This window comes from Enhydra lutris, unplaced genomic scaffold (genome assembly GCF_002288905.1).
Source record: "Enhydra lutris kenyoni isolate GAN:26980312 unplaced genomic scaffold, ASM228890v2 scaffoldscaffold8, whole genome shotgun sequence".
Taxonomy (NCBI): Eukaryota; Metazoa; Chordata; class Mammalia; order Carnivora; family Mustelidae; genus Enhydra; species Enhydra lutris.
The window spans coordinates 5,329,539-5,344,073 of record NW_019154092.1 but is presented as its reverse complement, the minus strand read 5'-3'; the positions used below and the strand labels follow the sequence as shown (position 1 = coordinate 5,344,073).

Sequence of the window (14,535 nt, the reverse complement as noted above, 5' to 3'; positions counted from 1 at the left end):
CAAATATGACAAGAATGAAAAATTCTGAAATACTGCAAGAACTACTAACTGTGACATGGAGACAAGAAGTGAGCAAATACTGTTGGAAAAATGTTATTGATAGACTTGCTTGACACAGGGTTGCCACATATCTTTAACTTCTAAAAAATAAACAAAACCCACAGTATCTGTGAAATGCAATGAAGTATAAGTATTTTAAGATTTTTAGAAAAAAACATCATATTAACAGAGTATTTTAGTATGAGTGTGAATTTAGTGCTCTTAAAATGGCCACCATACATACATGAACACATATGGAAATAATTGTAATTTCAAGAAAGCAGCATACATTGCAGAGGGCAAAAAAATCCATCTGGACCAGGATAAGAGTTTACTTCTAAAACCTCAGTGCTGACAAGCAATTTATGTAATATAAATTCTGTAATTAAATGGTACAGAATGTTCTTAAGTGTCAGGATTTCCACATATATTTTATAACTTACCTTATCAAGATTAGTAAATGAATTTTTATGTTCAATTTAAAGAATATCAAGAAACACTCTCACCATTTTATGGACCTGAGGACTGGTGGGAGGTAAAGAAAGGATAGAAGAGAAAGTTCTGACTTACAGGGGAGGAAAGCATGTCAGTCAAGGCCCTGGTGAAGGTGCCTGGGCTAGGGATGCAGGTATGTGGATAAGCATGGCTGGCCCAGAGGGGATGCTCAATTGCCTTGCCATTCCCTCAAGAAAGCCAGGGTGCAGAACTCTGGCTGTGTACCAAGTCAAATGTGGGAGGGCAGTTTCACCTAGCCTATGAAAGCCTATGGTCACACATAGGGAGGGGCCTGGGCTGGACTCCTTGGGTCAGACCTGTGATGACAAGAACCACTCATGAACAATTGTGAAAAATGAAACTGATGAAGAGGATTCACAATGATGAGGGGACTGGTGGGAGGCTACTATAACGATCCAGGTTGGACATGTGACCCGAACTCCTGGTAAAGTGACTGAACCAGTCCACCCAGGAAAGGAAGTACATCCAGGAAGGGCTGATAAACTGGGAGAAAAATGGGGGAGTCAAGAGACTGGAAGATGGTCTCAGATAGCAGTGAGGGCTAGAGCTCCGATGGGGCAGAGGTTACAGTTAGGAAGGGGGAATGAGAGCCCAGGATTTCCAAGGTAGAATAATCACAGGTGCTTACAAGGCCTTAAGTGTGTTCAGGTAAGCACAGTAGTGAAGTAGAGGGGAAGTCAAGGATACAGAGCTATAGTTTCTTTTATCAAAGAAATCACACAAGATGGTGGCAGATGACTGTTGGGTACACAACTAATGAATCATTGAATACTACATCAAAAACTAATGATGTATTATAGACTGGCTAATTGAACATAATAATAAAAAATAAGTTAATTAAAATAAATAAATAATGTTAAGCATGCAATTGGGGGAAAAAAACCCCAAAACTTGGAGATAAAAATATATCTGGAGATATTTAATGTATATTATATATAATGTATTATATATTCTACATATTATTTTATTATACATTATATAAATATATATAAATATGCATTACATTCATACATAATATATAATAATATATTATATAATGTATATATGTATAATAATATATGGAGATATTTAAATATATATTATACATTTTAACTATATTTTTAAATATATATTTTTCCTTTACAGAAAATCAGACAGTGTATTAAAGAAACAATTTTCTATTCCGCCTAAAGGTTTGGAAATGTATGTATCAGAAACAAAGTCGACTGATAAAATCTATACCAAATAGTTGGAAAAAAAATAACAGAAGTGGACAGCACGGGTTTTCTGTACAAGAAGAGCAGTTGTTTGGAAGCAGTAGAGGAGAGAGAGAATCTTACCAACCTTCATACCTACCAATCCCTGCGGGGCAGAGATAGGAAGCTATGCCAGAGAGCAGCTTCCCAAGAGAGGGAAGCAGCAGAAAGCACTACCCTCAGGGAAGGGAGCATTCTGAGAAGAGCCTGAGGGCACTGAGGAGTCCTCTTTAAAAATGGAGCAGTTTCCAGAGAGAAAAAAGGAAAAAGTAAGGAAACAGAGTAGGAGATGAGAAAACAGGACAGAACCAGAATCTACAGAGAGCTAAATCTGGGATGGTGCCAGAGGATGACGTGGTGAGATGGGGCTGGAACGGTCTCAGGGGCCCCAGCCTTGGTCAGCGCCAGGCCAGTCTCTGCGGGTACTGCCACACAGCCACCAGCCTCTGTTGTTTTACTCTGCTTGTGAGATTTTTATTTAAATAAACTCTGAAAATGTTTAAATTTCTTTCTTGGAACATGTTTGACAAAGTTCTAATTAAGAGCAAAAAAAAATTTTTTTTTAGCTTACTGGAACAGAATAGAAAAAAACAATTATTAACATGACTCTTAAAGCTCAGAAGTACGTGTTGGAAGGACTTCAACAGTGCATTTAATTTACTCTATTAACCCCATAGCACTATACTTATACCCTAAAAATAACACTTGTTTCTCTGGAGAAGGCAATCTCAAACTTAACAAGCTGCGGAAGACAATGACAAGCTCTAAAGGTAATCTTTCCTACTAAACCTTAATTGAGGATGTACTTTTGGATGTTTACGCTGAAGCATTTAATTGGATCTTATATCCTCTGGTTCTGTCCAAGAGGAAAAGCTAGCCCATGATGTATTTATAATTATTTTTCAAATAACACATAGTTCACCCTTTCCCACCCTTGAAGGCTTTATAACTCTATAAAACCTAAAAAAAATAAACATAGCTTTTCATTGGCCTATAACAAAAAGACAAACTATGAGCAGCATCCAGGCTAGGACAGAAAAGGAATGCTCAGAGCTCTTATTCATACACATAAAATGGATTTCTTTAAGGTTGTTCTGGATGACACATCTGTCACTACCAGAGCAAATTAATTAGTCTTACTAGGCTAGTATAGGTTAATATTTTCTTTCCACTCTTACACATCCTACTGTATCCCTCCTCAAATTCTGTCATCGTAAGGTTTAAACTAGTACTTCAGATAAATTCTGTACTTTAGTCCTAAAAGAAATGATACCCACCACCTATCATATACTGAGCTCCTACTGTGTGCCAGATGCTATGCTGCTTTATATAGATCTCATGAATCTTCACAACCATCTGTATGATATACAATATGGTGATTCAACATGTAAATTAATTAGAGTGTTTCTCTTTGGACTCTACACATAACAGTTTAATTCTCAGACAGTGAAGAATAATAATGAAAGAAAATAGGAAAAATGAGATTATCAGCTATATTAATATTAATTCCAATCAGCTCCATTAAATATTTATCCAAATGCACTATAAAATATTTAAATTCTCAAATGTGTAATCTCCTTCCTGAGTCTTTATCCCTTCCCCAAAAAGATATTATAGCTTTTAAAATCGAAAGAGTGGCAGAAAGATGGTGAGAAGCAAGTTATACAGGAAACAGAACTAAATCAGTAGCATTTTATTTCTCATTTGTAATGAAGCTTTACAAAAATCTGTTTTATAAAATGGATTCACACACTTTCATTTAAACAATAGATTAAAAAAATTAAGAACAGATTAATTTTAAACAAAATCAGAAATGAAAGAGAAGAAATAACAATTGAAACCACAGAAATACAAAGAACAAGAAAATATTATCAAAAATTATATGCCAACAAATTGGACAATCTGAAAGAAATGCATAAATGCATAAATTCCTATAAACATACAACCTCCCAAAACTGAATTAGGAAGACAGAAAATTCAAACAAATGAATTACCAGCAATGAAATTGAGTAAGTTATTTAAAAACTCCCAGCAAACAAAAGCCCGGGACCAGACAGCTTCATAAGTAAATTCTATCAAACATGTAAAGAAGAGTTAATATTTATTCTTCTCAAAGTACTGCCGAAAAATAGAAGGAAAGCTTCCAGATTCATTCTGACACCAAAACCAGATAAAGACACCACAAAAAAAGAGAACTATAGGCCAATATTTCTGATGAACAGAGATGCAAAAAATCCTCAACAAAGTACTAGTAAACAGAATCCAACAATACAGTAAAAAAGTCATTCACCATGATCAAGTGGGATTTATTCCTAGGAAGCAAAAGTGGTTCAATATTCATGAATCAATCAATCAATGTGATATATCACATCAAGAAGTTCTGGATAAAAACCATATGATCATTTCAACAGATGCAGAAAAGCATCTAACAAAGTAAACATCCATGCATGATAACAAATCATCAACAAAGTAGATTTAGAGGGAAAGGCCATATATGAAAAACCCACAGCTAATATCATACTCAATGCTGAAAACTGAGATCTTTTCCCCTAAGATCAGGAACAACACAAGCATGTCCACTCTCACCACTTTCTTTCAACATAGTCCTAGAAGTCCTAGCCATAGCAATCTGACAAGAAAAAGGAATAAAAGACATCAAAATTGGTAAGGAAAAAGTAAAACTTTCACCATTTGCACATGACATGACACTATATATAGAAAACACTAAAGATTCTACCCCCAAACTACTAGAACTGATAAATGAATTAGTAAGGCAAAGGATACAAACTCAATGTACAGAAATCTGCTGCATTTCTATACACTAATAATGAAGCAGCAGAGAGAGAAATTAAGAAAACAATCCCCCCCCAAAAAGAAAAGAAAATCAATACCACTTACAATGAAACCAAAAATAATACCTAGGAATACACAAATAAGGTGAAAGATCTGTACTCTGAAAACTGTGAAAGAAAATGAAGACAACACAAATAGAAAGATATTCCACGCTCATGGATTGGAATAACAAATATTGCTAAAATGTCCATATTACCCAAAGCAATCTATAGATTTAATGCAATTTCTATCAAAATACCAATAGCACTTCTGACAAAACTAGAATTTAATGCAATTTCTATCAGAATACCAATAGCACTTTTCACAGAACTAGAACAAATAATCCTAAAATTTATATAGAACCACAGAAGGCCTCCAACAGCCAAAGCAATCTTGAAAAAGAAGAACAAAACTGAAAGTATTACAATCACAAATATCAAGATATATTATTAAGCTACAGTAATCAAAAGTATTACAATCACAAATATCAAGATATATTATTAAGCTACAGTAATCAAAACAGTACAGAACTGGCAAAGACACTGATAAAAATATAAAGAAGAGAACAGAATAGAAAACCCAGAAATAAATTCATGATTATATGGTCAATTAATCTTTGACAAAGGAGACAAGAGTATGCAATGGGAAAAGAGTCTCTTCAACAAATGGTATTGGGGAAAACTGAACAGTTCTGTGCAAAAGAAAGAGACTTGGACCACTGTCTTTCACCATATACATAAATAAACTAAAAATGCATTAAAGACCTAAATATGAGACCTGAAACCATAAAAATCCCAGGCAGTAATTTTGCTGACATCGGCCATAACAAAATTTTTGGAGATCTGTCTCTTGAGGCAAGAGAAACAAGAGCAAAAATAAGTAAGTGGGATTATATCAAAATAAAAACCTTCTGCACAGCAAAGGAAACAATCAACAAAACTAAAAGACAAGGTAACAAATGGAGGAAGATATTTGTAAATTACATATTCAATAAAGGTTTAGAATTCAAAATATATAAACAACTTACATAACTAACAAAGGAAAAAAAAAACCAAATAATCCAATTAAAAGAATGGGCAGAAGACATAAATGGACATTTCTCTGAAGACACCCAGATGGCCAAGAGAACCATGAAAAGATCCTCACCATCACTCATCATCAGGGAAATGAAAAATCAAACCCACAATGAGATATCACCTCACATCTGTCAGAATGGCTAAAATAAAAAATATAAGAAACAACAGGCATTGGCAAGGAAGTGGAGAAAAAGGAACCCTTGTACACTGTAGGTGGGAATGCAAACTGTTGCAGCCACTGTGGAAGACAATATGGAGGTTCCTCAAAAAATTAAAAATAGAATTACCGCACGATCCAGTAATTCCACTAGTGGGTATTAACCCAAAAAAATAGGAAAACAGCAATTCAAAAAGATATATGCACCCCTATGTTTACTGTAGCATTATTTACAATAGCCACATTATGGAAGTAGCCCAAGTGTCCATAGATAGATAACTGGATAAAGATGATGTGGTACAGATATACAATGGAATATTACTCAGCCATACAAAAGAATGAGATCTTGCCACTTGCAACAACATGGATGGATCTAGAGGGCATAATGCTAAGCCAAATAAGTCAGAGAAGGACAAATACCATATGATTTCACTCATGTAGAATTTAAGAAACAAAACAGATGAACAAAGGAAAAAGAGACAAACAAAAAAATAAATTCTTAACTACAGAGAACAAACTGATGATTGGCAGAGGGGAAGATGTGAAGGAGATTAACAGTACACTTAGGGTGATCACTGAGTACTATATAGAATTGTTCAATCTTATATTATATATATGTCAACTATACTCCAATTAAAAAAAGATTTAATTAATTTTGCCTAAGTTGATTCTTTCCTAAATAATTTTCAGCACTCATCAACAGGATGGTAATAAATATTGTAAATATTATGATGGACAGTGTTGAAAATTCAGGTTAATTGTTCACAATGCCAATAACAAAAAAATAGTAGCACTCACCTCCTTTGCACTCTTAATTTTAGTCAGAAACGTATGCAGTTCCATTGTTTCTGCAAACAGTGCACGACATACTGCCTGATAATGATTTGGTGCCTCTGATTCAGTTGGAAGATGAGCAGCACATAACTACAGAAGAGGAAAATAAAATAATAATGCTCATTTATTATTTTGGGATTTTAGTACCTTAAAAATAGACATATCCCATATATTCATATTTTCATATCAGACAGCAAGGCAGTTCCCAGCATCCAAAGCCTAATGCATCACAAAACCATCAGTAAAATCTACACAATTATATGGAAAAAGTGCTCTATTGACAAACATCCAACAGCACAGATGAACTTCATAGAATTCGCTAGCTTCTATTTGAAAATGATAGGACATTTGTAAAATTTTGGTTGCAAGCAGAAAGGGAAATACCATTTACTGAGTATTAATCATAACACAGGTGTTTTAATAGCTATCATTAATTTTTTTTTACCATGCCAAGTACTTGTATTTGACATGTCAAAATACAGCATAATAGCATTTACTCTTCAGTGTAACCCTGAATTATCTCCATTTTATAGCAAAGGAAACTAAGGCTAAGAGGACTCACGTGACTTGTCCACAGTCAGAAAGCTGACATGAGAGAGAAGAATTAAATATAGTCTTACAAGATTCTAAAGCCCAGGCTCATCCCAATACATACTGAATTGTGTAATGCAGTAAAAAGACATGGGCGCCTGGGTGGCTCAGTCAGTTAAGCATTTGCCCTCTGCTCAGGTCATAATCCTACAGTACCAGGATTGAAACCCGTGTCAAGCTCCCTGCTCAGCAGGGAGTCTGCTTTTCCCTCTCCCTCTGCTCTGCCCCTCCCCCACACTCCCTAACTAGTGCTCTCTTTCTTGATCATTCTCTCGCTCTCGAATAAATAAATAAAATCTTAAAGAAAGAAAGGAAGAAAGGAAGAAAGGAAGAAAGAAAGAAAGAAAGAAAAAGAAAGAAAGAAAGAAGGAGAGAAAAAGAAAACCCATCAGATTGACAAGTAGATCATCAGTAAACGGTGACTGGAACAAAGAGGGTGGAGGGCAGAATAATTCCACTGGAGGTAGCTCCAGTCCCAATGTCTTCTACTGTACATAGTCCATAACCCCCAAACTACTGGTGGGTAAAAGAGCAAGTTAGCATCATACACAACAATTTAGAAAAATCAAACATCATTTAATTTATTAGATTGGAAAGACACTCTATCATGAGTCTAGTGCATGGGAATAATTTTACTTTTGTAAAGTAATAATTTTGTTTCCATGTACTATAGTTATGTTTTAAGGTACTTCATTTACTTTATTTTTTTATTTTATTTATTTATTTTTGTGGGGAAGTAGATTTTTTTAATCATTTTTAAAATTTATTTTCAGCATAACAGTATTCATTGTTTTTGTACCACACCCAGTGCTCCATGCAATCCGTGCCCTCTCTAATACCCACCACCTGGTTCCCTCAACCTCCCACCCCCCCACCTCTTCAAACCCTTCAGATTGTTTTTCAGAGTCCATAGTCTCCCATTGTTCACCTCCCCTTCCAATTTCCCCCAACTCCCTTCTCCTAACTCCCCATGTCCTCCATGCCTTTTGTTATGCTCCACAAATAAGTGAAACCATATGATAATTGACTCTCTCTGCTTGACTTATTTCACTCAGCATAATCTCTTCCAGTCCCGTCCATGTTGCTACAAAAGTTGGGTATTCATCCTTTCTGATGGAGGCATAATACTCCATAGTGTATATGGACCACATCTTCCTTATCCATTCGTCCATTGAAGGGCATCTTGGTTCTTTCCACAGTTTGGCGACCATGGCCATTGCTGCTATAAACATTAGGGTACAGATGGCCCTTCTTTTCACTACATCTGTATCTTTGGGGTAAATACCCAGTAGTGCAATTGCAGGGTCATAGGGAAGTTCTATTTTTAATTTCTTGAGGAATCTCCACACTGTTCTCCAAAGAGGCTGCACCAACTTGCATTCCTACCAACAGTGTAAGAGGGTTCCCCTTCCTCCACATCCCCTCCAACACATGTTGTTTCCTATCTTGCTAATTTTGGCCATTCTAACTGGTGTAAGGTGATATCTCAATGTGGTTTTAATTTGAATCTCCCTGATGGCTAGTGATGATGAACATTTTTTCATGATCGGAAGAATAAACATTGTTAAAATGTCTATACTGCTTAGAGCAATCCATACTTTTAATGCCATTCCAATCAAAATTCCACTGGTACTCTTCAAAGAGCTGGAGCAAATAATCCAAAAATTTGTATGGAACCAGAAGAGACCCCGAATCGTTAAGGAAATGTTGAAAAACAAAAATAAAACTGGGGGCATCACATTACCTGATTTCAAGCTTTACTACAAAGCTGTGATCACCAAGACAGCATGGTACTGGCATAAAAACAGACACATAGACCAGTGGAACAGAGTAGAGAGCCCAGATATGGACCCTTAACTCTATGGTCAGTTAATCTTCGACAAAACAGGAAAAAATATACAGTGGAAAAAAGACAGTCTCTTCAATAAATGGTGCTGGGAAAACTGGGCAGCTATATGTAGAAGAATGAAACTCGACCATTCTCTTACACTGTACACAAAGATAAACTCAAAATGGATAAAAGACCTCAACGTGAGACAGGAATCCATCAGAATCCTAGAGGAGAACATAGGCAGTAATCTCTTCGATATCAGCCACAGCAACTTCTTTCAAGATATGTCTCCAAAGGCAAAGGAAACAAAAGCCAAAATAAACTTTTGGGACTTCATCAAAATCAAAAGCTTCTGCACAGCAAAGGAAACAGTCAAGAAAACAAAGAGGCAACCCACGGAATGGGAGAAGATATTTGCAAATGACAGTACAGACAAAAGATTGATATCCAGGATCTATAAAGAACTCCTCAAACTCAACACACACAAAACAGATAATCATATCAAAAAATGGGCAGAAGATATGAACAGACACTTCTCCAATGAAGACATACAAATGGCTATCAGACACATAAGGTACTTCATTTACTTTAAAAAGCTGTGAGTTCTCCCCTATATTCTTCACTATATTCAGTAAATTTGATATTTGAATTCAATTACTGAAAATATATATTTTATTATATTTTAATAATTTCTATCCATTGGAGAGTAAAAGATATCTTTGTAGATTATATTACCTTTCATAATTTGGACTTTGTTTTCATTTGTAGTAAGTATCATATGCAATTTATTAGGTAGATTACTATCTTTAATAAAGTATACTCTTCTCAAGAAAATTATATTGGGTTTCAGTGAGAAATACTCTCCACAGTACCCAAAAGAAGGCTAAGAACTGATTTATCAGGAAGCATGAAAGCAAAAATCTCACAAGCTACACAATGTAATATTACTCAACCAAAAGAAAGAATGAAATCTTGCATTAGCAATGACATGGTTGGAACTACAGAGTATTATGCTAAGCAAAGTATGTTGGTCAGAGAAAGATAAATGCCATATGACACTGGTGTAAAGGTAATATCTAGGTCTAAAAATGTTTTTTAAAAATGCATAGGACATAATCCTATGCATATATAAAATCCAAAGGAATCCACAAAGAACTATTAGAGTTATGTAATAAGCAATTTCAGCAAAGTTGTGGGATACATACACAAAGAGGTATATTTCTGTATCAATGAATAATCAGAAAATGAAATCAAGAAAGCAATTCCATTTATAAAAGTATTAAGAAATGATCAAGAGGGGCACCTGGGTGGCTCAGTGGGTTAAGCCTCTGCCTTTGGCTTGGGTCATGACCTCAGAGTCCCGGGATCGAGCTCTGCGTTGGGCTCTCTGCTCAGCGGTGAGCCTGCTTACCCCGCTCTCTCTCTACCTGCCTCTCTGCCTACTTGTGATCTGTCAAATAAATAAATAAAATCTTTTTTTTTTTTTAAAGATTTTATTTATTTGACAGAGAGAGATCACAGTAGACAGAGGCAGGCAGAGAGAGAGAGAGAGAGGGAAGCAGGCTCCCTGCTGAGCAGAGAGCCCGATGCGGGACTCGATCCCAGGACCCTGGGATCATGACCTGAGCCAAAGGCAGTGGCTTAACCCACTGAGCCACCCAGGCGCCCTAAATAAATAAAATCTTAAAAAAAATGATCAAGCAATAAATTTAACCAAGGAGGTGCAAGATATACATACTGAAAACTATAAAACATTGCTGAAAGACCCAACTAGATAGAAAGAGGGCCCATATTCATGGGTTGGAAGACTTAATACTGTGAAAATGGTAATACTACACAAAGCGATCTAGACATTGAATGCAATCCCTAATACCAATGATTTTTTCTTTTCTTTTCAAGAAACAGAAAAGCTGATCCTAAAATTCATATGGAGTTAAAAGGGGCCTCAAATAGCCAAAACAATTTTGAAAAGAACAAAGTTGGAAGACTTACAGGTTGAATTTCAAAACTCACTATAAAGTTACTGTAATCAAATCAATGTGTATATAAGGAAAGACCTATATACATCAACGGAATAGAACTGATAGTTCAGAAACAAACCCATATATCTTTGGTTGATTAATTTTTGACAAAAGTACCCAGACCATTAAATGAAAAAAGAACAGTCTCTTCAACAAATGATGTTAAGAAAACTGGATATCCACATACAGAAAAATGAAGTTCACCCTTAACTCATACTATCGATATAAAAATTAACTCAAAACAGATCAGAGACATAAATATAACAGCCCAAAGTATAAAACTCTCAGAGGAAAACATAGGGATAAACCTTCTTGTTCATGGAGCTGGTAATGATTTTTTAGATATGACCAAAGCATAACCAATAACAACAAAATAGATAAACTAGACTTTAACAAAATTAAAAGTTTTTGTACATCAAGGGAATTAAAGGGCCCATATTATGGGAGAAAATATTTGTGAATCAGATATCTGATAAGGTCTATAATTTGGAATTTTAAAGAATTCTTTTTTTTTTAAGTTTATTTACTAGGGAGAAAAAGAGAGAGAAAGTGGAAGCTAGGGAAGAGGGAGAGAGAGAATCCCAAACAGACTCCACACCCAGTGCTGAACCCAACATGGGGCTCCATCTCAAAACCCTGAGATCATTACCTGGGTTGAAACCAAGAGTCAGATGCCTAACTGACTGAGCCACCCAGATGCCCCTATAAAGAACTCTTAAATGCAACAAAAAGACAACTCAATTTAAAAATTGACTTATACAGACATTTTTCCAAAGAAAATATACAACTGACCAAAAAGCACATAAAAAGATGTTCAATACCATTAGTCATTTGAGAAATGCAAGTCAAAACCACAATGACATACAATTCAGACCCAGTAGGATGGCTACAAAAACCACCACCAAAAATGGAAAATAAATGTTGATGAAAACGTGGAGATACTGGAACCCTTGTGTATTGCTGATAGAAATGTAAAATGGTACCGCCACTGTGAAAAACAGTTTGGTGATTTATCAGAAAGTTATCATGTGCTCCAACAATTCCACCCTTAGGTAGATTTATATGAACAACATGGGTCTGAACTGCTCTTAGGTAGATCCACCCTTAGGTAGATTATATGAACGACATGGGTCTGAACAGGTACACTTACATGCAGATTTTTAAAATATAAATACAGTCTTGTATTTGTAAATGTATTTTCTCTTCTGTATGATTTTCTTAGTAACATTTTTTCTAGCTTACTTTATTGTAGGAATACAGTATATAATACATATAACACACAAACTATGTATTAACTGACTGTTTACATTATCAGTAAGGCTTCTGGTCAACACTTGGCTTGCTTAGCGATTAAGTTTTTGGGGAATCAAAAGCTGTATGCAAATTTCAGCTGTGCAGGGGGACAATGTCCCTAACCCCTACATTGTTCAAGGGTCAACTGTTTATTAAAAAGTCTAAAAAGCTAGTGCTCAAATAAAATCTTGTATATCAATGTTCATACCAGCAACCATACATATTAGCCCGAAGTGGAAACAATTCAAATGTTCTGAACTGATACATGGAAAAACAAAATGTGGTATATACAGATAGTGAAATCTTATTCATTCATAACAAGGAATAATGAACCTTAACACCATTATGCTAAGTAAAAGCAGCCAGACACAAAAGGTCATATATTGTATGATTCCATTTATATGAAATTCCCAGAATACAGAAATCCACAAAGTCAGAAAGCTGATTTAGTGGTTGCCAGGGGCTGAAAGGTGAAGGGTAAGAAGTGATGAGTATGGGGTTTCCATTTGAGGTGATAAAGAAGTTCTGGAACCAGGTAGTGGTTATGGTTGAACAATACTGTGAATGTACTTAATGCCACTAACTGTACACTTTAATTTAAATGATAAGTTGTATGTGTATTTTACCACAATTTAGAATATGTTTTAAAAACTTCACAAAGAATAATCAAATTCCGCAAAATCTCCTTTGAGACAGAGGAGAAATAATCCAAGTGGTTATTTCAGTGTCCATGAACTGCTTGATTTTTATTTTGTTCTTTGTTCCTAAATGCATCGTTTCATTTAATCCTAACAACAATCCAACTGATAGATATGGAAACTGAGATTTAAAACAGCTGAGTAATTTACCCAAATCACATAGCTAAGGCAGCAGAACTGGAGTCAAACCCAAGGAGTCTACCTCTAGATCTAAGCCAGGTTCTTATGCACTCTACTCTAGAATCAATATGTATTACTTTTATATTAAAGAAAGTAATGTTTTTAAAGTATTTACACATACAGCATGGTATATAGTAAGCATACAACAAAACCATCTTTTACAGTTACCAAACTCTGCATTATCCACCATGTACCCTTTTTCTCCCTTACTCTGTCTTATGAAGTGGAGAAGTGAGCCTTAGTTCTTCCATGTGTAAAATGGTTATAAAAATGCCTTCCCAATCCACCTCAGAGTGTTATTGTCAACTAATATCATGTTAAAAAATAAATTACAATATTAGTTGAATAAGAATGACTATTCAGGGAAGAAGTTACACACTAAAGAGGTCTTGTTCACTAAGAATTAAAAACAAGCAATCTCCAAGCTTCTAAATATTCTATTATTTATATTATTCAAATACAGTTTCATATTTCCACTTCAAAAAAGTAAAAAGCAGCTATATTCCTTTAGTTAATTCTTGTCTTCCCTTTCTACAAAGTAAACAAGAAATCGGTTACAGTTTACTAACTGGAGATTTTAACACACTAATCAAACCACAAACTCTATGTATCACTATATGGCCATGAATAATGGGTTTTATGATATGTAAACACCCTTTTAATTATTTTTCATATTATGATAGCAGTAACATAGGTAGGAGGCAAGATGAAATAGCTCAAATTAAAAAATAGAAAAATGAAATGAAAGTTACCAGATCAAATTGCTGAATGTCCTAGAATTTTTGTTTTATAAGTCAACATATTCAATGTCATTGAATAAGAATTGTAAGATTCCAATAAATCTCTAGCACTCATCTTCTAAATCTGTAGTATAAGAGAGCAATTTGGCAATGACATCTACCATTCTATTGGTCAGGTGGGTGTTCTCCTCCTCATTCACCACTCCCTGTTCACTGCCCCCTACATCCTCCCTACCAAAAAGCTTTTTAAAGGCATAAGTATGTTTATGTCTTAATGGAAAATTTTCTACTCTTCACTTTTTATCATTATCATTGGTCAACAATGGAACGAATAGGTTATTTGTGGGCTGTAGAAAGTTTTATCTGGCCTTTAAGTGTACATATTTCAAAATATATTTTAACATCTAGAAAATATAAAATGAATAAAATGTGTGAACTTTCAATCTGTGCATATATGAGGATTTTACCTGCATAAGCTGTTAATTTAAAATG

General features: G+C 35.0%; 1 protein-coding gene across 2 annotated transcripts in view; it reads right to left on the bottom strand.

The window, feature by feature from the left end:
• Positions 1–14,535, bottom strand: part of LOC111142469 (spire type actin nucleation factor 1) — a 179,976-nt gene that overhangs the window by 85,853 nt on the left and 79,588 nt on the right. For both annotated transcript variants that reach the window (XM_022495643.1, XM_022495644.1), the window contains exon 4: positions 6,654–6,779. In XM_022495643.1, coding sequence (XP_022351351.1) covers positions 6,654–6,779 — 126 coding nt within the window. The remainder of the gene's footprint in view (positions 1–6,653; positions 6,780–14,535) is intronic.